Source organism: Rhinolophus ferrumequinum, chromosome 21 (assembly GCF_004115265.2).
Source record: "Rhinolophus ferrumequinum isolate MPI-CBG mRhiFer1 chromosome 21, mRhiFer1_v1.p, whole genome shotgun sequence".
In the NCBI taxonomy this organism is placed as follows: domain Eukaryota; kingdom Metazoa; phylum Chordata; class Mammalia; order Chiroptera; family Rhinolophidae; genus Rhinolophus; species Rhinolophus ferrumequinum.
The window spans coordinates 37,924,742-37,949,285 of NC_046304.1; the positions used below are offsets into that span (position 1 = coordinate 37,924,742).

General features: G+C 53.5%; 1 protein-coding gene across 9 annotated transcripts in view; it reads right to left on the reverse strand.

The window, feature by feature from the left end:
• ZNF385C (zinc finger protein 385C) overlaps nucleotides 1–24,544 on the reverse strand; it is a 50,054-nt gene that overhangs the window by 20,714 nt on the left and 4,796 nt on the right. For 5 of the 9 annotated variants that reach the window (XM_033091388.1, XM_033091390.1, XM_033091387.1 and 2 more), the window contains one exon: nucleotides 5,644–5,895. In XM_033091388.1, the coding sequence (XP_032947279.1) occupies nucleotides 5,644–5,893 (250 nt within the window). In that variant the 5' untranslated portion in view covers nucleotides 5,894–5,895. Of the gene's footprint in view, nucleotides 1–5,643; nucleotides 5,896–12,886; nucleotides 12,998–21,043; nucleotides 21,096–24,544 lie in introns of those variants that run through there. The other 4 variants (XM_033091384.1, XM_033091383.1, XM_033091385.1 and 1 more) reach the window with 3 other exon arrangements.

The window sequence follows — 24,544 nt, forward strand, 5'->3', positions numbered from 1 at the left end:
TGGTGGCTGAGAGGGGGGTGGGCGGGGGAGAGGAGACAGCCAACCCACAGCTGGATCCAGTCTGGCATTCCAAGTCTGGGTCCCAGAGCTAGCCCCCCACCCCCTCAGCATCCTGTCTCCACCAGACAATAACCTATAATCTCTGGAGCAGCCAGTACCTGAGCCGCAAAGAAGGTCTGGGGAGGGGCTGGCAGCAGCAGCTCCTGAAAACAGGTTTGTTAGGAAGAGGCTCTGGGGGAAGGACTTGCTGGTGTGGGGAGAAAAAGGAAACTCAAGCCCGGAGCTAATTAACCCACCCAGAGACACAGACAGAAGCTTTGTCTTCTGCCAGGGCAGGGATCTGAGCTAAGCCCCCTAATGCTCCACCCAGATGGCCTTGCCTTTCCTGGTGGTCCCTGGGGGAGGTGATGATGGCCAGGTTCACACCTGGCAAGGGGGATGCAATGGCCAGGGAGAGTGAGGGGCATTTCTATCACCTGCTGCTTAAGAACAGTGGCAGGAGGCACTGCAAGAACTTCTCAGTGGCCTTGGGGGAGGGCGCAGGGCTCAGTTTCTCTGAAACATGTACCCAAAGGCCTCAGGATTGGGTTGGGGGGGAGGGACTAAGGAGGAACCAGCAACCCAGGGAGATACTGAAGAGATGGGGGGACAGGCTGGAGGGCTTCCGGGGCCTCCTGATGGGACTGAAATTAATCCATCTGCGGGGAGTGGGGGGTGAGGAGCTCATCAAGCCAGTGACTCAGGCGTGACCCAGCTCAAGGTCTTTGATCTCCGGGGCTCTGAATGCAGCCAGAGGCTTCTGCAGTCCAAGACTTGGAGGAGATGGAGGGACTGATTAGAACAGGAGCTAAGGGAGGTCTGAGGGCACAGGGCAGGGGATGGCCTCTTCCTGCCACTCTGATCCCTTCCCACCCCCAAAGGCACAGGGATGTCTGGTGCAGCCATTTTTGCCCCCCAATCCACTACAGTCTGACTATCTCTGCTTTCCTGTCCCACTTAGTGTCTACCTTGCATTACTACCCAAGGCCTCTCTGGCCATTTCACTAAATTAGAGCGCAAATCATTTCTGAAATCCCCTTCTCTCCCCTCCTGTGTCATGTTGCAACGGATGATGGGGGACAGGGGTGGACCCTGAATTGGATGGCTGGGTCAGTCCTGCCAAGAGCTGGGGGAGGAACCAGTTGGCTTTGGGAGAGGCTCCTCTCTCTCCCTAGCAGAGTGGGAGATGGCTGTCATCTGCTCATTTTTCAGGCACATGGCAGAGGAGAGGTCATGGGGCCTGAGCACTTGAGAAATCATCTGTCCTGGAAGCTGGTCTGCCTTCTCGGTGCTATCCCTCCTTCCCATTCCTAAAATATTAAAGTTCAGGCTCTCCAGCAGGGGGCAGGGGCATGTGAGATGGGATTTAGAGTCAGAAACACTAGGACCTGAACCCAGCTGTGTGACCCTGGCGATGTTGCTTAAACTCTCTGAGCTCCAGTATCCCAATTTCTGACCTGAGGACCAAATGCCATCATCTCCACCTGGGATGGCTGGGCGAGGAGGGCATGCCATGCTGCACGGGGATCTGCTTTGTAAACAGTTCAGCTCCGAAGTGGATGCTCAACTTGGTGCTGGAGGTAGGGCACAGCTGCTTGCCCAGGTGTCCCCCATGCCATGTGCTGGCCCAACACCTGCACTAGAGATTGGAGCTAGGAGGGTTGAGCCAGCAAACCTTTTCCTGTAGATGTTGAAGCACCACCAAAAATTGTTTAGGGGGTGTATGTGTGTGTCTGTGTGAGAGAGAGGAGAGGGGACAGGGGACGGGAGGAGCGAGATGGTCAATGGGATCACTGAGTTCAGCCTTATGGGGCAGGGGTTTCTGGTGCCCACACCCCCTGTGGTGAAAGATGGCTTAAGACACATTCCTGAGGAATGAAAGGGCCTGCTGTGTGGAAGACGGAGGGGGTGCAGGGTGGGCTGGGATAGTTGGGGAAGTACCTGGAGCAGGGGAATGGGAAAGTGTGGGTACCTGCTGTTTCCCCTCCCAGGTGTTTCAGGCTCTGAGCTGGGAGCTGGGTGTCGCTGAGGAAGGAGGCCTCTGACCCAGGCATTCTCGGGGAAGTTCAGAGAGGGAAGAGCCCCCCACCCCCAATATCTCCCTCCCATGGACAGCCTCAGGGACATGAACAGGAGAGGGTCCCCGCCTCACTGCCTGTGATGGCCTGTCACTGTGCAAGCCGCCAGCTCCACAGACCCCTAATCAAAGTGACAGCTCCAGGAAGCCTCCCAGAGAGGGAGCCTCTAAAGGGCATGACTAGGACGTCCCACCCCCACACCTTCATTGCCCTCCCAGGGAACAAGGACTGAGATCTCACTGTCTAGGAACAAAGCAGTGTGTTAAGGGCCCTGCAAGTCTCCCTGAAAGTAGGTGTGGCTCTCTCCATCCCTGAGGCTGCCCCAATCAGCACACCCTAAGGGCTCTTTGCTCTGGCCCAGTCCTGAGGTCCCCATGCATTTCCCCTCACCCCATCCCCCACCTCAGGGACAGTTGCTAGCATCGTCTTGCTGGGGGCTGCCTCTCCTGCCTCCAGCTCTCAGAGAGTCAAGGAGACAGGAGAAATCCATGGGCGGGGAGTCAGTGTTGTCAGGTAATGGCCTAGAGTAGACTCAGAGATAACCAGGCCATGGAGAACAGGTTCTCCAGCTGAAGCGCCAGTATTCTGGGGTTCCTGGAAATCTGAGGACCCTTCATACATCTAACACTCCCCTGTGCTCCCACAATGCTACTCACTCCTCTTAGCCTGGCGGTTGTAAAGGTCTGGCCCCACGGCTGACTTCTCCTCTAGACTGTGAGTGCCCAGAGAGCAGGTACCCTGCACTATTCAGTGTGGAATCCCAGCGTCCTGCACGGGGCCAGCACAGGGCTGGAGGGCTGGGCGATGGATGGACAGACGACTAGAGGGACCATGACTTACCAGGTTCCATTTAACAATCTGGAGAGGAGTTCCCTGGGATCATGTCTCCTGGTACCTCCCCACACCTACCCAGTACTCAGGGCATGAGGACTGGGAAAACGGAAGCCAGGTGAAAGGGGTCCCCATCCCTCTGGGCAGCCTGACTCTGGCAGTGGGTATCTGGCTCTGGGGGCTTTTCTCCTCACACCCCACTGCTCTCTCCACATGGTAAGTGGGGAAGGGAAGTGGGTAGGCTTGTACCACAGGGACCGCTGCCCAGAAGCAGCGCCTGTCGAGGCCATGTAAGAGGGGAGCAGGCGTGGGACAGTGTCCTTGGACAGTTCCCTCGACTCGGGTGGACCGGACTTCCCTACCCAGCACTGCCCTCCAGCCCTGTTTCCCTCTGGCCCTTCCCACTTTCTGGTGGGGGATCTCTGTCCATCACAACATCAGCTAAGCTAGAGTCATCCTCGGTACCTGTGTACCTCGGTACCTGTGGCTCCTCATCCCACCAGTCCCCAATGCTAATGGTTCTGCTACAGAAGTCCCCAGAATCTGTTTCCTCCATCCCACCCTTTTCCTTCTCATGTACCCCAAAGTCTTATCCTTCTCCCTCGCCAACAACTTCTAAAAACACTAACTTCTGCTTAAAACCCTTTAGTGACACCTGTCACCTTCAGGTCAAAGGCCAAACGCCTAACCGGCGTTCAAGGTCCTCACAGGCAGCCCCTGCTGACCTCCCAGCACACCTGCCACACGCCCAGCACTGCCCGCTGCTTCTGGAAAGCCAAGGGCCCTCAGGCCTCGGCACATTTGCTCCAGCCATCTCCCCACCTGGGATTCCCTTTCCATCTCCATCTTCAATGTCATCTCTTTGAAGCTTTTCATGACTCCTGTCAATTGACCTCCCCCTCCTCTGACTTCTCAAAGCACCCCACACCCACTCCTACGAAGCCTGTTCTTATCTTGGACAAACTCATCTGCGTGTGTAGTTATTTAAACAGCGCTTTACTAACAGACGGGCATGTCACCTTGAAAAAAATATGGGTCCCCAGACAAATACTGTAAGTTCTCACTTACAAGTATCTGCAGAATCTAAAAAAAGCTGAACTCATAGTAGAGTAGAATGGCGGTTGCCCAGGGCTAGGGAGTGGGGGACATGCAGAATTGTTGGTTAGAGGGTACAAACTTCCAGCTATAAGATAAATAAGATCTGTGGGTCTAACACCCAGCATGGTGATATACTAACAATACTATAGTATATACTTGAAAGTAAAGAGAGTCAATCTTAACTGTCATCACCCCACCTACACACAAAATCATAATTACGTGATGGGGTGGAGGTGTTAACGGCCTTTATTGTGGAAATCATTTTGCAATATATATGTGTATCGAATCACGACATTCGTACATCTTACGTATGTTATATGTCAATAATACCGCAATAAAGCTGGGGGTGGGGAATAAAAAATACAAATCCGCAAATCAGAAGCTTGCGTGTAACGGGTTGTCTATGAGTATTTGATGAATTCGTGACTTTGAACTCAGACACATATTCCCAAAACTTCCATCAGTCAGATACACTCTTACTCAGAGTCAAACCTTCAGTGCCCAGCCAACCCCAAGTGCACAGCTGGAAGAGCTGGTGCCAGCCCTCATTCCCTGCTCTGCTTATGCAGTGATGTTGGCCTGCAATGTCCCTTATCCCCGAACCCCCGTTCCAAAGCTCAGAGCATTCTCCTTCCTTCAGGAGGCCTTTCCTGATGCCCTCAGGTACAATCACCCTTCCTCCTTTGTATTCCTGGGGATATGTCTCACAAAGCACAACACTCCCAGCCCAAAAGACAGAGTCAATCTTAATTGATTGAGGAAGATTGAGGGGAGACTGGAACATATTTGTGTCTGGGTCCCAGGCAGTGCAGAGAACACAGTAGCTGCCCCCAAATATTTAACAATAGGCAGCCCTGTTCAGAGTTCAGACAGCAGTCCTCTGGCAAAGCCACCAACCTGGGATGCAAGGTTGGTTTCCAGTGACCACTCCCAAGAACAGGCGGAAGTTCTGGCCCCTTCTGTTTCCCCACACTGGTCCTGGTTCTGAACCCATTTCCCCTGCCAGCCGGGAGCCCACCTCTCCTAATTTTCCCCATGGCTCTTAGGTGCCTGTCAGCTGGAATCACCCTTGTGAAATGCATTCACCCATTTTCCCCAGCAATCTGCCTTGCAGCCAGCTGCCCCTTCCAGTGCTTGCAGCCAAACCTCTGCAGTCACCCCAACCAAGGAGAGGCGGAAATCCTGGCCAGGAATCCAGTGGCCAAAGGAAGAGGGGCTTCCCGGGGCCATCCCTCAGTTGGAGTGTCATGCACCTTGCTGATCCTGGCCCTCAGGGACCAGAGCAGGAACATGGGATACCCTGCAGGTGCCCACAGGGGAGGCCCTTGTTCAAAAGACTATTCTTGACAGAGGGCTCCACACTGGGGTCCTGGACCCGAAAGACCGCACAGGAAGACACCGCCCAGATCCAGAAAGAGGAAGCCTCACATCTAAAGGTCCTCAGATCCTGAGAGATCTCAAGAGGGTTGTCCAGATGCAAAACAAAACTTGATGGCATCTGGGGACTTTAGACCCTAAGACCCATTGAGGGCGTCATACGCAAAGATCCCACAGACCCAGAGCCAAATTTGTGGGTGCAGTGCCCCTCCACACTGACCTGGCCCTGCAGGGGCCTTTCCCAGGCTGAGCTGTCGCAGCCGCCTCTGGTGGGCCCGCCCCTCACAGTGCACCTGGGCCTGGGCTGCTGAGTTCAGCTGGATGTTGCAGACGTCACAGAGTGTGTATGATGGCCGTTTTCTCTCCCGCTTGGGCTTAGGTGGTTCTGGGGGCCGAGGAGGGCACTCAGCAGCTCCAGATATAGGGGGCTCCTTCTCAGTGGGAGGGGACGGGCTCAGTGGCCGCTTCATACCTGAGCAGATAGAGAAGGAGACAAATAAACAAAGGCTGAGTGTTGTGAATACAAGGAAGGAGTAAGATGGGTTCAAGACCCAGAGATGCCTGGATCCTTAATCCCAGCTGAAACTCCCCAGCTTTCGGAGAGCCCCAACCCAAGTGTAGGGAGTAGAATGGGGTTTATTTCAAACAAAGCAGCATTCATTAAAAGGCAGGAATATCTGGAAGAATGTCAGAAATGTCTACACACTGGGCGGCCAACACCTGAGGACGCAGCCACAGAGCAAAGCTCAGAGAGGGAGGCTTGGGTCTAGAAGAACAGGTGGGCACGGCGGGATAGGCAGGTAGAGTCACATTTTGGGAAGCCAGCGCCCTGTTCTCATCTCCGAGGCAGGTGCTGACAATCCTGTGACAGGCAGGCATGTGGTGCTTGCTGGAGACGCAGCAGCCACTGGCCAGGATGGTGATTGCAGAAATCTAACCTCCCGGTGTCCATGGCCGGGCTGGGTGATATTCACAAACGGTGACAGTGTGTGAAGCCATCCCCACTCTGTCCCATGGGGATCCAGATGCTCCTTGCTGTCTTGGCCACTCAGCCTGTGGCAACAGTTGGCATTTGCAGTAGACACACACACACACACACACACCCCTTCAGGTCCCTCATTTTCCACAGACCGTCTTTTCTTTCCCACTCACTTTACTGAGACTTTCCCTCCTGACTCCTCTGCCCCTAACCCCCTCTATTCTGGGGCTGCTCAGTGACCTTTCTCAAACTGAAATGTGCCAATTTTCAACTTCATTCCTGCCTCTGTGTGCAAGCTTCCTGCCTCTGCTTCAGACTGGGGACTTCTTGAGGGCAGGAGCTGCGTCCTCCTCACCAGGACAGAGAATTCCTGAGGTCAGGGACTGTATCTCTCTCAGAGGGGGAGCCCCAAAGCGAGGCCTGAGTAAGGCACGACTGAGCCCATCTTTCTTGTTATGGGCTGAATTGTGTCCACCAAAAATTCATGTGGCAAAGTCCTAACTCCTGGTACCTCAGAATGTGATTGTTATTTGGACAAAGGGTCTTTAAAGAGGTAATTAAGTCATTAGAGGTAATGAGGTCATGAGGGTGGTCCCTAACTCAATATGACTGGTGTCCTTATAAGAAGAAGAAATTTGGACACAGACAATTAACAAAGGGAAGAGGCGGCCATCTGCAAGCTAAGGAAAGAGACCTCAGAAGAAACTAACCCTGCCGGCAGGACACCTTAATCTTGGATTTTTAGCTTCCAGAATTGTGAGAAAACAAACTTCTGCTGTTTAAGCCACTCAGTCTGTGGTAGTTCATTATGGCAACCCAAGCAAATGAATACATCCCCCTAAAGGCATTTCCTGGGTCCTTAGGCTCATGCTCGTTTTGCAGATTAGACCAACTGAAGTCAAGTGATGTCTTAATATCTCATAAGTCCACACATCCAGTGGTGGAGCACATATCTGAACAAAGAACATGAATTTCTCAAATCCACAGCCAAGAATCTGCCCCGGACCTACCTCCTGCTCTCAGTAAGCTGCTTGTCACTGTTGTGGGCTGTCATCCCTCATAACAGGTCTGTCACTACATGTGTGGGGACTGCGTGTGAAAGGAATAGAGGTGCTCAGTGATTAAGAGCACGAACTCTGTTGACTCACTTCTGGGTTCAAATGTCAGCTCTGCCATTTGCTGGTTGTGTAACCTGAGCCTCAGTCCCCTCATCTCTATGTCTGTAAAATGGGGGTGATTCATAACAATTCTTAAGTCATAAGCACATTGTGAGGATTAGATGAGCTGATCTATATAAACACTCCTCAGTGTCCTATAAAAGTCAGCTGTTATTAATCTGTGGTGTGTCTGTCGTGCAGCTTGTGAGTGGAGTCACCTGGTCTGTCACCCTGCATGTCTGTCATGTGTACCTGGGTCACTGTGAATGTCTCTGCTACCCAATCATTTGCTTAGGGGAATCTGATGCTCACTGTGTGCATGTCACAGTGTACCTATATCGCAACATGAGTGTCGCTGTGCCCATGTCATGGAATGAGACTGTCATTGAACACTGAGACGCACCATGTGTTATGGGTGGAATTATGTCCACCCCGCCCCCAAATCATATGTTTAACTCCTAACCCCCCGCACTTCAGAATATGAAACACAACCTTGTTTGGAAATAGTGTCACTGCCGATATTATTAGGTTAAGACGAGGCTATACTGGAGTAGGGTGGTCCCTAATTCCAATATGACTGGTGTTCTTATAAAAGGGGAAATTTGGACACAATCATGCGCACAGTGAGAACGCCATGTGAAGATAAAGGTAGAGATCGGGGTGAAGCTTCTACAGGCCAAGGAATGCCAAAGATTGACAGCAAACAACCCAAAGCTAGGGGAGAGGCATGGGACAGATTTCCTCACCGCCCTCACAAGCAACCAAGCCTGACGATACCTTACTTAGCTTGGACTTTTAGCCTCCAGAACTATGAGACAATAAACATCTATTGTTTAGACTACCTGGTTTGTAGTACTTTGTTATGGAAACCTTAGAAAACTAATACACCATGGGTCAGACGCTCGTGTGCTCACAGGTGCCTGATGATTGGAGCGCGGACACTGCAGGGTGGGGTGGCTGGGCTGCAGTACCAGAGGGAGCGTCCAGGTGGCGCACAGAGCACCTAGCAGGAAGCTCAGAGGTGAACTCAGTACCCCTCCAGGCAGGGCAGACCCTACTCCTCCCCACTCCTGGGGCAACTGGGCTGCCCCTCTGAGCCGTGCCAAGCTCCTGGCTCCCATATCTGGAGCCGAGGGCATAGCTCTGCCCACAGAGGGCACACTGGAAGGTCACTCCCATCACCTTGTGAGAAGCTGCCCCCACCCCAGGCTGCACTGAGACCCCACCAACATTCTACACCCTCTCACTTGTAGATGGAGGTTGTCAGAGCTATTCTTCTGCCTTTACAACTCTTCCCCCGCCCTCCCAACAGGAAGAAGAGTCAGGAAAAGCACCAGGTGCCAGTGTCAGAGGTGGGGGGTCCAACTGGCCAGGGGTGTGTCAGGAGAATGAGAATTTTCTGGCTATGCCAAGGGAGCTGCCTGTCCCGCCAGCAAGAGGAAAGGGATTTTTTAAAATCTCAGTGCAATTTATGACAGGCAAACCGAGGACAGGGCCCAAAAGAGCAGACAAATATCTGCCACAGGGCTAATTACACCTCTGTGATATACAGCCTTTGGGCTCACAGGGCCCTCCCGGATTCCCGGGCTAATTGTGTCCCCCCAGCCAGGCTGCTGGGCCTGCCACAGCCTGCCCTGCCTGACCCAGGCCTCCCAGCTGTCCCCTCAGGAGTTATACCACTCCAGCTAAGCTAGGGCTCCCACCCAGAACATTTGGAGGGGTAGGCAGTTTTCAGGGCACACAAGTGGCTATTTAACTCCCACTGTGAGCATCAGCAGGTCAACAACCCCTGCGCTGGCCCCTGTTCAGAACCAGCATGACTCACCCTAGCTGGACCTACACTTGGACAGGACCCGGTCCACATGTTCTCATTAACTGAAGAGGAAATTGAGTCCCAGAACAGCAGAGTGGACTTTCTTCAAAATACATGAAAAGACAGTGCAAGAGCTGCTTCTAGAAGCTTCCCTGCCTTCCTCTCTCCCAGCCAGATGCCCAGGCCACCTCTGCTTTATAATGACGACCACTTTATTGAGAGCTTACTGTATGCCAGGTGCTTTACACAGAGGATCTCTTTTAAATTTCACAACCTCATGAGATGGGCACTATTATTAACCTGTTACCCCACGTCACAGCTTAGAGAACTGGGCTCTGAGAGGTTTCACTGACTCAAACCTACACTTGTCTGACCCCGGAGCCCAAGTCTTTAACCACTTACTGCCCTGTCCCACTTCTCCTTAAAGACTGCCAAGCCCTGATTTGAACCGCTGGGTGGGGAGGGGAGTTAGGGATGCAAAGAAGGGCTCCTGGGGAGGCTTGAGGCTGCCCAGCCCCTACCAGGCTGAGGTGCCAGGCAGGGAGGTGCCACACCCTGGTCAGGAAGAGTGGAGCCAGACTCAGAAGGCTGGGAGGAAGGGGTGGGAAGAAGGGGGAGAAGAACTAAACTTAACTCGAGAAAAGACCAAGTAAAAGCACAGCAAAAGAGTGTGCATGTGTTCTGGTGTCTGTCTGTCTGTGATTTACACAGGAGTAGGGGGTAAATCTCTCTCTGTTCTCACCTTCCCTGAGAGATGGGCTGAGGCTGCAGCAGGGAGGGTGGGGGGTTGCATGACAGGAAAGAGCTACCCACTTGAAGGCAGGCTCACACCAGAGCTGGGGAGCTGATGGAGGGTCTCTGATGGAGGCCACGGTTGCTGCCTGCCTCCTGTCTGTCTATATGTCCTCCATATGGAGCTGGAGGGGCTTGGGGGTGGAGGGAGCACTCAGGCAGGGTCCCATCTCTACCACTTCTTCCTGAGTGACAATACACTTCAGGGCCAGGTGTCAGTGGGACCCTCAGACACTGGAATTCTCTGCCTGCCTATTCAACGAAGGTTGGATAGAAAGAAGGTTGGAGGCCATAAAATGCAGAACCAGAGTTGTTTCAGCTGCAGCCTAGGGAAGGCGATCCTTAGGAAAGAGCTGCTTTTGCCAAAAGGTTAACAGGAGAGGAAGGTTTTCTGCTTGTCCCCAGCCTTTGGACAGGCATGAAGGGCTCCCTCACCAAACCTTTAATGAGCACAATTACACTCTGGCATTTCCCCCCACATCTGCCAACATTTACCCTCCTGCCTCCCCCAGCCAGGTCCTAGATCTTGCCTCTGAGAAGGGAGCCTGGCTGGCTGGCCAAGCTTGGGCCAGTCCCTGCACCTCTGGGCTTTAGTTCCCGTCTTTAAAGAGAGAGGGCTGAGCTAATCTCTTAGGTCCCTTGCAGGCAGTGTGGCAGTGGCAACACAGAACAGCTGCCTCTAAGGTGGGGGTTGGGGGAGACCGGCAGGGTGGGTATGGAGAAAGAACTGCCAGGTGGTGAGTGCCCATTGCGTTTTGTACACTGTAGAAAACATTGCCTCCATTAAACCTCCTAACAACCATGAGAGGCTTTACAAATAAGGAAACTGAGGCTCTGAGTCGAAAAGAGAGGCAGGTGATAGGACCAGTTCTCTCCCACCCTATGATTCAGGGGCAGGGGGTGCAGACATTGGAGGACCCCATCACTGTCACTTAGAGGGTCATAAGAAGCAGTGTGGGATTCCACTCTCCCCATTGACCCAGTTGCAGAGAGAAGTGTCTGGAAGAAGAGAGACCGTCTCTGTTCCTGTCCTGGCTGCTCCCTCAATGCCCCTGAGGAGCCACCACTGAGCATTTTGTTCCCTCTTCCCTGCCACCTCCCCTCTCCCAAGACTGATACCTTCCAGGGTGAAGAAACAATCCACCACAGTGTGTGGCCACCACAGAGTGTCACCCACCCCAACCATACTGTGGGCCCAGAGAGCTGGGGTCACCCAGAGTCACACCCAAAACTCCCCAGAAGAGCCAGAGACCCCCACCTAGAGGATAGGATGGCCTGAGTGGGGCCAGCCATGCGAACCCCCAGCCTAGACATTCCTGCTTTGCCAGAGGAGGATGCCCTGGGGGCTGAGCAACAACTGGTCCAGGTGTCAGAGGCCAGGTGGGGGTTCCACCAGGCAAACCAAGGCAGCCATGCCTGTCTTGCCATCCAAAGTGGTAACAGAGGAAGCCTGCCACATTCCCTAGGGACTGCTGGGTGCTGGGGATTTCAGGAGTGAGCTGGCTAAGAGGTGCTGAAAGTCACCACTCCAGCTCCAAGGAAGGGAGCGGGAGGGTATAGGAGGTGAGGGAGAGTGATGGTTCAGGGACGAGGTCACTGTCCCCAATCACTTCCCCTCCCCCAGTCTGCTGTCCTCACCCCCTATTGTCTGGGTATCCCAGAGGCCCGCCTGACACCCTCAAAGATAGGGGCTTCCTCTCCTAGGCAGTGAGACTCCCTGAAAAGACCCTCAAGCCACCCTCAGGAAGGAAGTCCTTCTTGCTATCTAACCTGCATTTCTCCTTGCAGGGTCCACAGTCACAATACAGAGCGGTTGCTTCTAAGGTGGTGGGAGGGTGGGGTGGTCAGAAAGGGAGTATTAGCCTCAGTACCTCCCTGTTTAGCCTATGCTGCCAGGAAAGGCCTAGGAAACCTGACGGTGTACAGGAGGTACCCCATACCCTACACCCCCCTCTTCTGCACACCACCCAGGATCCTGGCACAGCCAGCCTCATCCACAGCCTGCTCCACCAGCCCAACTCTCCACAATACTGAGCAGTACCTCCCCCAAACCCCACCCCCTGCCCGTGATAGCCCCATCATCAGCACTTCCAAGTTGGGGTTGGGGGAAGGAATCCTGGAGCCAAAGGGAGGAGGTTGGGAGGTCCCAGGGACTGTTTGGGAGTTGTGGGTGGGAGGCAAGCTAGGAGCGTCCAACCTATGCACATGGCTGAAGATGAGACAATCTGCTTGAAGGGGGAGGGGCGGGGCAGGAAGGCCTCCAATGACTGTGAATGACCCTGGTGGTGGAGAGATTTGGCAAGTGTGTTCTTTGCACCCCAAAAAAGGCAATAGGAGACCTCACCTACCTCACCCCTTCCATTCTATTCTATCCCAGGGGCGGCTAAGGGTGGGTTGATTTTGGGGTTCTCTAAACTCCTTAGGAAAAAAAAGTGAATGATTAGGTTGAACCCCATCTCCAGAGAATGGTCCTCTCTAGAGGGTGGGGATCTCACTGGCTGTGCCCTGTGGTCCGCAGCCTCCCTTCCTCTACCGGGAGCTGGAAGTTTCCGGCTAAGTTGTGGTTCTTGTCTCCCCACCTTGCCCACACACAAGGCCGGGCAGGGTCTTGGCTGCTGCCTGCAGCCCTACAGGGTCACCTACAGCCACACCCGTGCGCGGCCCCCTCGGGCGCTCAGTCGGAGCAGCGCGTGGGTCAGGGATGGGGAACACCAGCGCCTACCTGAAGGGAGCTCCCGACCCCAGACGGGCCGCATGCAGCCGCCCGCCGCCCCCAGGGTGATCCGGATCCGCGGCTCCCGGAGGTGCACGGCGGGGGAGTCCCGGGCCCGCGCGTCCCGGGACGCGGCCGCCGCGTCTTCCGAGCCCGCCCCTGGGCGGCCCGCACGGAGCAGGTGACAGGAGCCGCGCCGCCCGGAGCCGAGCACAGGCAAGTGGGCCGGCGGAGGGCCTGCGCGGTGTGGCTCCCTGGGGAGGAAAACGAGGGGACACCCAGGGGCTCTCACTGCGGAAGGGCTGGGCCCATTGGAGAATCTCTTTTCTACCCCTGGCCGGCCAGGCCTGAGTGCCCTTCAGCTTCCGAGAGGTCCCACAGCTTAGGGAAGGGGACCCCAAGGTGGCTACCTCCCACTGGCCTGCTGTGATCTCCCCCACGCCCTGCAAATTGCCCCTCTTTTAGAGGGGAGCCCAAAGAGAAGGAGGAAGTTGACATTCACGGAGCACCTACTGGGTGCCGGGAGGGATCACATTCCATCCCCATAACCACTCGGCCCGACTGGTTTGATCCCCATTTTACAGACTAGGAAATGAAAGACTGGGGCCATTAAGTAACTAATCCAAGTCACACAGGAAGTGAGCACCAAATGGGAGACTCCAGAGTGCTCCTGGGAACCATTTCCGGAGGTCAGGGGAGATAGCCAGCGGGCCTGCTGGGGAAAACTCACCTGTGTGCAGCAGCTGGGGGTCATTTCTGATTTCTCCCAGGAAATCAGTGCCCTGGGGCCGGCCCACAATGGGGGTACAGTGAAGAAGCATGAAGCCAAACAGGTTAGGGCAGGAGACAGGGGGTGGTGGCATGGCCTCCTAAGTGTGCCCTGCCATCGTTCTGTTATTGGGAAGGCAGTAACAGTAAGAAAGTGAGTCCCAAAGAAAGGGGATAGAAACGTCTTTTGTATCCAGAGAAGATGTATGAGTGCTGCTCACCCACCTCGTGCCCAGGGCCGACCTCATGAGGACCAGGTCTTCTAGAGAGGAGGTCCCAAGGTGGGGAGCCCCGGCAATGCCTCGCCCACTGCTACCCAGTCTCCCAGCACTTCTTCCTGGTCTTCACAACCACCAGCTCACTCCTATGTTGAGGGCTCTGCCCCTGCAGTTCCCTCCCCCTAACCCTCACAGGGCTGTTTCCTTGTCACTCAGACCTCAGCTCCAAAGGCATCTCCTCAGAACCCTGTTTCCCTGGCCCAGCCCCTGGTTAATTTCCCTCTTAGCACTTCTGCGGAGGCAAAGACGTAATTCTTTTGCTTAGATCCTTACCTGTCTCGCTCATGAGGGCAGGGCCTTTGTTTCCCAGGGACCCAAAGCACCAGCACAAGGCTTGATGCGTACCTAATAGATGCTCAATAAATAGTTGTTGAATAAATGCATGGATTCATATCCACTCTAGCGGTAAATCCACAGTAAATTGTACACTATAAATGGGTGAATTGTATGGTATGTGACCTGTATCTCAATAAAGCAGTTAGTAAAAATCAATCAACCGATCAATCAATCCAGGGTGGGGATGACAGTCACGGTACACCCTGTCTAACTGGCCATCCTGCAGTGCACCCAATCTCTAACTTAATCCAGTCCACATCCTGCATCTGTCCACGGACAATTGTAGTTGCTCAGACTTGGAAAGAATCTTAGAGGTCATCCTGTCCTCTTTGTAACTTGTCCCTGACTTTACCCTCTGGCCTCTGCTTGAACATGCCAACGATGAGAGCTCACTGCCTCCAGAGAAAGCCCACTCCATTGTTGGATAGTTCTCAGTGACAGACATCTCATCACTGTGGGGGGCTGAAAGCTGCTTTCCTATAATGCCAGGCACTGACTCTAGATCTGCTCCCCAGTCATTTGGGAAAAGTACACTCCACCTTCTATAGCCAGCTTCGCCCTAAGGGTTCTCCCCTCCCAGCTAAAGAGACCCATTTCCCTCAACTATTCTTCCCCTTCCCCAAGGCCACCTCCTCCAGGAAGGCCCTCCTCTGAGCGCCCAGGACACCTTATATGGGTCACTAGCACTGTACTTATCACACTGTATTGAACTGTCTCTCCCAAACCCTGCCCTGACCACCCCACTGTACTGAGTGAGTTAATTCTGCCCAGTTCCCTTGCAATGGTGACCAATTGACCTGAACTAAGCAACTCAATACAAATTTGTTGACTAAATGGCTTGTAAATGTTTTATTATTCCAGTCACATCCCCCTAAACTTATTTAAGCTTTCAATGTCCTCCTTAGAACAGAAAAGGGATAGCATCACCTTCCCCCGTCCTCAACCCTGTCCTTGATTATGCTGTCCCTGAACTTTTCTGCACTCTTCAGTGACACAGCTAAAGGTCCATGAAACCCCCCAGGTCTATTTTCGTGTGATACGTTGTTGAGTTCAGCCTCCCCATCTAGTCTAGAAAGTGATTCCTTGAACTGTGAGCAAGAGACCTTCTGTTAAGCTTGCTGGCTCTCCCGTTCTGCCCAGCCTGTTGAAATCATTCAGCAGGACCACAGGTGCCAGCTTAGTGCCACCACAAAGACGTGGCTTCACCTAGATACCTAGGAATAACACTCCTAAACTCCAACCCCGCACGCAGACAAAACACTGCCATTCGTTGTGGGCCATCTACATTCCAGGCCCTTCCCACACTTTTATCAACCCATTTTATCTTTCCAAGAGCTCTGAAAGGTGGTATGCCTCTGAAAAGGGAGGCTCTGAGAGGTTAGTTTACCTGTCCAAGGTCACACAGCTAGAAAGGAGTGGAGTTGAACCCTATCTGGTTGACCACAAACTCTAGGCTCTCTTTCTTCTATGTCATGGTGCTTCTAAAGGCCTTATCTCAATATGCCCTGTGAATTTTTCCTATAAAAGTGGACTGAGAAGGAAGAATAAAGAAAACCTCTTCCAGGTAATGAGAGTTAAAGGTGCCATATGGTGCTGATGCCCCTTGCCCACCTACCATTCATCCAAGGAGGGATTCAGGCCCCTGGCTGTTGCCCTCTTCCTGGCCAGAAAATGACCCTTAGTCTAAATAAAACTACTGAGTCTTTAGTTGGGCCACTCAGTTCTCACTGCTGCCCAGTCTCATCCCGTTATCTCCTCTTCCTTTGTTTTGTCTGTGATAAATCCCCAGCCTGGCACACCGAAGGCCACATGCAGACCGCTGGGTTTGAGGAATGAACCAACTCTCACTGTGGGTGCAAGAACTGGAATGGGCTGTGTGGGCTGAGGCGAGTTACTTTCCCTCTCTGAACTTCAGTTTCCTTATCTGTAAAATGAGGCAGTTAATACAGAAAAAAATTGCTGAGGGTGATGTGAGATCATCTCTGACATAATATATGCCCAATTCATAATACGGGCATCATTAATGAGGTGTTATAGTCTCCACTTTAGAAACAGGGACACTGAGGCTCAGAGAGGTGAAGGGACTTTGCAACCCATATTGCCAGCTTGGAAGTGGCCTATACAGAACAGGAGCCCAGGTGAGCCTGACCTTAAGGATGTGCCCTCTTCCCTGCCGCAGGGCACCTTCCATAATTGCTGGACAAAAAATATGAGATGGTTATATTAATCGTTCACACTAATAACACCAAGGGCCCAGCTGAGGTAAAGCCTGTAGCAAAGGGGCTTAGGCCAGGAGCCATAGATATCTGCCTGGCCAGCAGTTTCTAGTCTTCTCATAACCTGGACTAGGGTGGGGTGGTAGCATAATTCTGGGCTCCTGGGGTCCAGGCAGGTGAGAGAAGCCCCAACCTCAAGTTGGCCTGCCCTGCCCATCACGGGTCCTTTCCATTCCCGCTGAAAGGGCAGAATCACTAATGGCTTGAACAAGTCCACCGTGCTCCCTCCCCCCTTGGGCCAGCCTTTTGCCTCCTAAAATAGCCCAGAGCTACCATGTGCCCAGGGCGGCTCTTCACCCATTGCAAATCCCCCTGAAATTAAATCCCCATCCTGCCTCAAGCAGGATGGCACCACCTCCTGCCACTGCTGGGCTCCAGGGCTGGCCAGACTCCCCCCCCAATGGAAACTGGGACAGTTGTCCTTCACGGTGACCGAGACATAAATCCCCAAATAATGAGACAGGCACTCTAAACACAGAACCAGACACGGTGCTAATTGGTTTACTCTGGGCAGGCATGATGTGGAGACAACAGCAATGGGCCCCGGTTTCCCAGCCAGTCCAATGGGGTAGGGGGATGTGATGACTTCCGGTGTCCCTGCCTGGGCTGACTGTCTGTGCCCTCTGACCGGCCTCACACCCAGACCCCCATAGGAGAACAATAACTTCTCAGATATAAAAGCGAAGCTGGGCGTCCCTGGGTCCAGGTCTTGAAGTAGGGAGGCACAAATCATCCCTACCATATCTAGAAACACCTTCCTTCCACTAAAAAGAAAAAACAAAAAACACACCAAACAACCAAACCAAGACTCAGTCCTTCCCAGTATGCACGAGGATGGGGGTGAGGATGGGAGCAGGGAAGCCAAGAGGGCCCGGCGCATTCTCTCGCTCCTCATGTGAGGCCGGTAATGGATTCTTGGACGAGCCAAAGGGCCTCAGTTTGCAGTAATCAGGATGAGATTATCACATTAAACTTTAAAAGTCTTTGCTCAAAAAGAAACAACAGCAGCTGACACCCTTGACTCCCCCAACTTTGCCACCGTCACCCTCTCCGGGACGAACTCCAGATACCAGCCATGCACCGGCTCCCCCTGCACCGGCTAGAGGCAGTGGGGGATGGACAGGATAACCTCTCCCAGCCAAGCCTGCTTCGGAGTTGTGGTGAGATGGGAGGGGGAGGAACCAGGGAGAGGGTGAGCGTGTGTCTGCAGGAGGAATTTGAAGGGCCCCATGAGAACTAGAGTAATGTGGAGTCAGCAAACATGCACTTAAATTACAACTCTGACACTAACCTGTGGCTGAGAACATGCCCCTTTTCTCCACACCTCAGTTTCCTCATCTGTGAAATGGGGATAATGATAATAACCCCAGGCTGACAGCTGAGAAGATTAAATAAGATAACACAGAGAAAATACCCTGCAAGCTGTACAGAGCCATTGTGCTGTGAGGAATGACGTTAGCTACATACAATAGAAGGAACACTGATAAGACTGCAGTAAGAACTTCCTCTCAGCTGTGCACTGGAAACTACGGGGGCAAAAAGAAAAGGAAGACAAGCGGGCAAACCTCACCCTAGGGTTTTTAAGACAACCCTAAAAACCTCACCAATGATCCCCTCTCCCAACCCAGGGTGTCCGTCCCATGCCCAGACTAAATTGCTCCCTTCCTGCCCATCGTCTTGCCTCCAATGCTGCCAGCCTGTCCTCAATCTTTCTCAGCCCAGAGCTGTATCCAACTTGTGTTTGTTGCCAGTGCAATGAAAATTATTTCAACCTCCTCACCCAGCTTGGCAGAGCTGCTTGGGTTGAGTAGGAGAGGCTGGAGCTACAGGACAGGAGGCTGGGAACCGGGGTGCCCACAGCAGGAGTGGCCCTCTTCTCAGAATATTAGCCATAGTAGCAGCAGTCTAGAAGGCAGTCAGCTTACTGGGGGGACTTCCCCATACGGCCCCATGGAAGGGACGGAAAAGGCTGAGGGCCCAGGGGTCCTCGCTGGGATCTTGGCTACCTTCCCTCTTACTTAAAGAGCTGCATTCAGAAGAGGCTGGGAGAGGCCCTGACTACCAGCCAGGATCAACCCTGTGGAAATTAAGATCTTTGAGTCTCCCTGACCCACCTTTCATTTCCTGATGCTTTCATTTAGTTTGTTCAAGAGAATCCTCCCACCATAGCCCACTCCACCAGACCTTGGCGGTCCTTTCCCCTTCCCCAGTATGAGAAACTGAACCTAACCCATCCTAACCTCAGAAGGATGGCGGCAGGGGGTGGCTGAGGATGACCCTGAAAATCCAGGGTCGTCTAGGGCATGAGGGAGGGGCAAGCCTCCAAGCCCACTGGCTGAGGGCGACAGTGGGGTGGCCAAGGTCCCCTTTGCTGGCCAGGGAGCAGCTGCCGACCACATCAAGGAGTCTTCCTCTCAAATTGGTCCAGCGAGTGGAAGCACACGGCAGTTACAGGCCATGAAGGCGGTCTTTCAAAACCAACTGAAAGGTTCCAAGAAATGCCCCAAGGATGGCCCACGCCCCCCAGGCCCTCCGTCCAGCTTCCAGGCTCCCGGCTGCTTCTGACAGCAGGGCTGCTGCAGGACCTTGGCTGGGAGACAGCTTGGGGCTCAGGACCCAGCCAGGGTTCTGGAGCCATCAGACTTTGGGCAAGTTGCTTCACCTCTGATTTGTAAAACAGGCCCAATAGTATTAATATCTACCTCACAGGTTTGATAGGAGAATCAAGAGACGATATAGGGAGAGTGTCTGCCTTTGTGGCTGGCACATAGTAGAGGCTCAGTAAAATCACTGAATAAACATTTGTTGAACACCTACTATATGCCAGGCCCTCCATTCTATGCCTGGGGATCCAACAGTGAAGAGCGGTCCTGAGGGGCCCTGTCATGCGGGGGACAGCTGCTCGCTGTGCCATTTGTCATGCAGGGAGGCCTGCAGGGTCTCTGGTCCCGCTCCTCACATAAGAACGCAGGACATGGTGAGGCCAAAATGGAACACCCACGGAGCCATAGGTAGGGAGTCTTACCACTATACTCTCGCTGGCAGCATCTACCCCTCTGCAATCCGCTCTTGCTAGCTCAGCCGCCATCTCCTTGCTAGCCCCCATTTTTCTGCTAGCATAGCCACAGCAGTTATATTAGAGGCCAATAGCTCACTGGTTACAGCTGACGGCCAACTAGCCACAGCTGATGGCCATGCAATCACAGTGATAGCCATTTACTACCTGAGCCAGCACCTTTCCACGTGAGGCCGAGAGCCTGGAAACTGCTTTCTGGGGCTCTGTTCCCACAGGCCCTCATGAAGGCTGCACCCTAGGAGCAAGAGGCACACTAACAAGGGATAAACACACAAGGGCAGAGAGGATGAGTGAGCAGGGGACAGTTCAGCCTACACCTGGTTAATATAAAGGACAGGCCTGCCTGAGGGTCCTCAGCCAGGGCGGCTCACTGGAATCGCCTGGCAACTTGGAAAACTTCTGATGCCTGGACCCCTACCCAGGGATTCTGCTGGGATTGGTCCTGGTGCAGCTTGGGGACGGGGGCTTTTAAATTCTGCCCAGGTGATTCTGACGTGCACCCAAGGCTGAGACCCCCTCGCCCGGCAGTGCTTCCAAGTGTTGGCCACATGAGCAGCACCTGGGCTTGTCAGGCATCCTGGGCTGGGCCCCAGCCCTGGGGGTTCCGATTCTGGGTGAGGAGAGGCCCAGCTCTGCTTTTTTAACAAGTGCCCAGGTGATTCTGAAGCATAGACAGGTCTAGAGATGTGTGTAAGAGAGCACATCCCAGCTCAGAGCCCTGGGCGCTGATCCCAGCCACTCCCACGGAGACCACCTGCTGCTTCAGTACAACTATCCCCCTTCTCACCCTCAGCCTGAGAGGCCCCGCCTCCTTTCTCAGCCCGTCAAGTCCTGCACATGCGCCTAAACTTAATCCTGAAACCTGAAGGTCCCCACCTATAGGCTTGGACTGTGTCCCCACCACCCTCAGCCCCTTGGCTGAGTCCCCCTGCCATTCCGTTCCATGTCCACGCTTCGTGTCTGCCGAGACCCTGAGCTCCCTGGGGTGGAGCTGGCTCCTCCAAGTATGTGGCACCAAGCCTGGCACCCCACAGAGGACTGGTCCTTGTTGAAGGAATACCAAATCTGCCCCAGCCTTCCCTGGCACAGCTGCCACACCTGGGCCAAAGACGCCAGGATTGTGACCTACTTCTCCCGAGATCCCTGCTCCACCTTCTTCTCCTGCCCTGGGTCTCTGGTCCTGGGACTCCTCCAGTGGAGTCTGACTCCTCTCCCTCCCACTGCACTCTTCGCCCTGCCCTAGGGGTCCGGCCCTGGGACGCAAGACATTGCACAGTTATGTTCCCATTGCACAGAGCCGCACCATCATACCGCTGCATCCCAGCTGGACAGTCAGGTCCCACCCCCTGCAGCAGCCTGGCCTAAGGGATGCCCACCCCTTCCTTAAGAGATGCACCATAGCGTACCCATACTGCCCCAGTTCAACTCCTACCTCTGCCACTTCCTGTGTGACCTTGGCCACCTCTGTGCCTCAGTTTCCCCATCTGTAAAATAAGGATAAATCGTACCTCTTTTAGAGGGTCATTACTGGGGTTAAATGAATCAATATTTGTAAAGTGTTTAACAAACAAGTACAAGGTAATCACTATGTGGTTGGTAAATAATGTTTAAAAATATGGGATTCTAGGAAGGTGATGCTTTAGTCAGTCAACCAAGGGGTCCAGACGATGCACCAGGTCTGGGAGGCTGGGATTAAGACTCCGTTTCACAGGTGAGGAGACTGAGGATCCAGCAGAGGAAGTAACTTGTCCCAGATGGCATTCAAACCTCGGGTCTGTGTCATTTTAAGCTTTCTCTCTTCAAGTAGCCCCAGGCCCAGCTCCCTCACTCCTCAGGTGCCTGGCCTGGCCTAGATGGGCTCTGTGCCCTGCACGCACCGACAGAGGCCTCTTTGTACCCCTGCCCAGGGTCACACCCTGAGCTTGGAGCCAGGGGCCGGACAAGCACTCTGTGTCTGGGTCTGTTTCTCCGCCAGCTCTGCGGCCACTCTGGCTGCTCCAGCCACGTGCTCTGGGTGGGTGGATCCAAGGGCCATACCCCCTAGGCCTTCCAGGCCCCCCTCCTGCCCCGAACCTCGGCTGGGCATCCCTGACTCTCCCTTGGCTGCATTCAGTCAGGAGACAGACTGGGAGGGAGCCCCAAGGAAAACACCCCAGTTCATGGTCTCCACCCTGTGCAAACTCCAAGGGCCAGACTCTGAGGTGTTTGGGGCCTTGGAGGAAGGGAGAGGCAGGAGCGGAGGGTGTGGGGAATGACATCGAGGTCACTCTGGGCACGTGGGAAGGGCTGTGCTGGGATCCTGGGGAGTGGGACAGTCATTACCCTGCCCTTTCTACCTCCTTCATCTTTCTTCAATCTGTTCACTTCTCTTTACCACCTGGATTGGCATAACGGCCTCCCCAGTGTCCTCCCTGCCTCCACTTCTCCACTTCCTGCCCTCCCAGTCTGCTCCCCACATGGCCAGGAGTCTTTTAAAAAGGCACATCTTATCGTGTCACTCTCCTGCCTACAACCTCCAAAATCTCCTCCTTTCCTTTAAGAGAATTTTTACTCCAGCCTGGAAGATCTGATCCCCATGTACCTCCCCCAAACCCTAAGGTTATTACTGGTAAAAGTAACACTGATGCTAGTTAGAACCGGATACAAGAAAATTTGTTATTGACTAAAATGGACAGAAGAATCCAATCTTGACCACAAGTCTTTTTTTTTAATTTAAATCTTCCAAAATTGGAGAGTTTACCCAGTAAATTGCACAATAGCAGAGTCTGGGGTCAGGAGCCTTTGATCGATGCCAAATTGATCAATGAATCAAATCTTGGCAGCAAATTTTATACAGAATTGATGCCAGTGAACATAATTCCCGTAAAATTTAAATGGAATGAAAAAAACAAGTGGAAATTTGTTTAACTGTACCATAGAGAAAAAAAATTGAAAAATCTGATCAAGAAATTAAGTTGGACGAATGGCGTTCAAACTGGAAAATACTTTCTAAAAAAGTCTCCAGTGTTGGTATGTTTGGTTTAAAATGTTTGCATTCAAAACATCCTTGGGGTCAAAATGTCCAGGTCAACATATCCTGTGCTCCTCTGATCTGTTTTTGTACCACTCCCTACCTTGCTTCTGATACTCCAGCCACACTGGGCTCTTTCTCTCCCTGGAGCACAGTATGCTCTCCTCTAGAAACCTGTTCTTTCTGCCTGGATCACTCTTTTCCTCCTGGGTCCTACCTCCCCTTCTCAGGGCTGATGCTGAAATATCACCTCCTGAGAAACCTTCCCTCCTTGCCCTCCTTAAGGTAGATTTCCTTCTTGCCTCCTTGTAGTGTTTTGTATTCACCTTATTCCTCCTTGAAATCCCAGAGCAGGTCCTAGCAAGTATAACACACAGTAGGTGCTTAATAAACATTTGTTGAAAGAATGAATAAATCAGTATCACTGGGGTGAGGGGCAGGGGAATGGATTGGGGTTCACAAGGGCCTCCGAGAGAGAAAAGGGAAAGTCTTCTACCTGTATCCCCCCCTTACTCATGACGGTAAGTTCCGGAGAAGCCCATGTTAGCCGGAGAGAAAAGAGGAGAGAGTACCAGTCCTGCTTCATTTCTGCCTCTTGCCCAGCTTCCCAAGGTCTAGACCCATGTGCCAATGGGCCAGCTGCCCCCAGCTGGGCTGCACCCCCCACCCCAGCCTGGCTCCCACATCTGGCTGCGGGCCAGGCTATTTGGGGAAACTTCCTGATCCCCTCTCTGGCCTCTCTGCCCCCACACCTCATCCTGCAGCCCGGGAATAGCTGTCCCCAGCCTCAACCTAGGGACAATCTCATTCCCAATTCGCACCCAGATGGTTGAAACCATCTCTAAAAGCTTCTCGTGTCCCTCTCCCCGCAGGAAGCTGCTAACTAGGACAGCAGATCTCAGAACGAGGTCACAGAATGCTACCTGCTCCTACACTCTCTTCCCAACTGGAGACACAAGTGGGCCCAGTGAAGATGGAGGGGGAGATGCAAGGAGAGCCGAGAAATGGCTGCAGCCTGAAGTTCTTTTTGCCCAAGGAGCAGCTCTGTCTCGGTCCGGGGAGGAAGCCTGGCTATGGGGAGTGAGGAGACCGGGGTTCGAGTCCAGTCTCTGCCTGAATGGAGATTTTGTCACCTCTCCAGGTGCTCACGGGGCAGGATGAGACAGTTCTGTATATAGTACAGCACCATACAAAATCCAGGGATGGAAAAACCCTTGAGGTACCAGAGGGATCGTTCTGGAATGGATCCTGGGAGGGGCCCCAAGCTCATGAGGGAATTATTCCTCTGCTGAAGTCCCACTCTATCACTGGTTCAAGCCTCAGTCAATGAGAGAAGTGGGTAGACTTCGCCCACATGCTGAAGGCCACACGCCATGTGTTCCTTCCTCTCTGGGATCCCCCAGAGAAACCAAGGAAGGGTTCCAGTTCCCAGCACCTTCCCCTGGCATTGTCCCTCCCCTAGGTGAGGGACAAGGTGGGTGTGTGCAGAGGTGTGTCTTGTACCTGCCTATTCTGCCTGTCCAGTGGGAGGGGTGCAGCTGGCATCAGATGTAGGAATTGACAGACCTGAGATCAGGAGAGGAGTAAAGTCTGGGGCCTGGGGATGTAGGAGAGGCATGTGGGAGCTTGAGGTAGGGCCGTGGGGGCAGTGGGAGCACGGTGGGGCCAGCCTGGCATCTTGCCTGGGCATCTGACGTGGGGAGAAGTATCAGGGGAGTCGGTCTTCACCCCACCCAAAAACCTTAGTCAAATAAACAAACAGCCAACACAGCCGCTCCTGTGCAAGAAGCCATGGCAGCGAGGAGAGGCCTGCTGAGGTGGGGAGGCCAGGAGAGAGGGCAGGGAGGCTGTTTGAACAGGCCCCACGGCCCAGGGGCAGTTGGCGGAAATGTTTGGAACAGGGTGGGGAGCACAGTAGTGGTT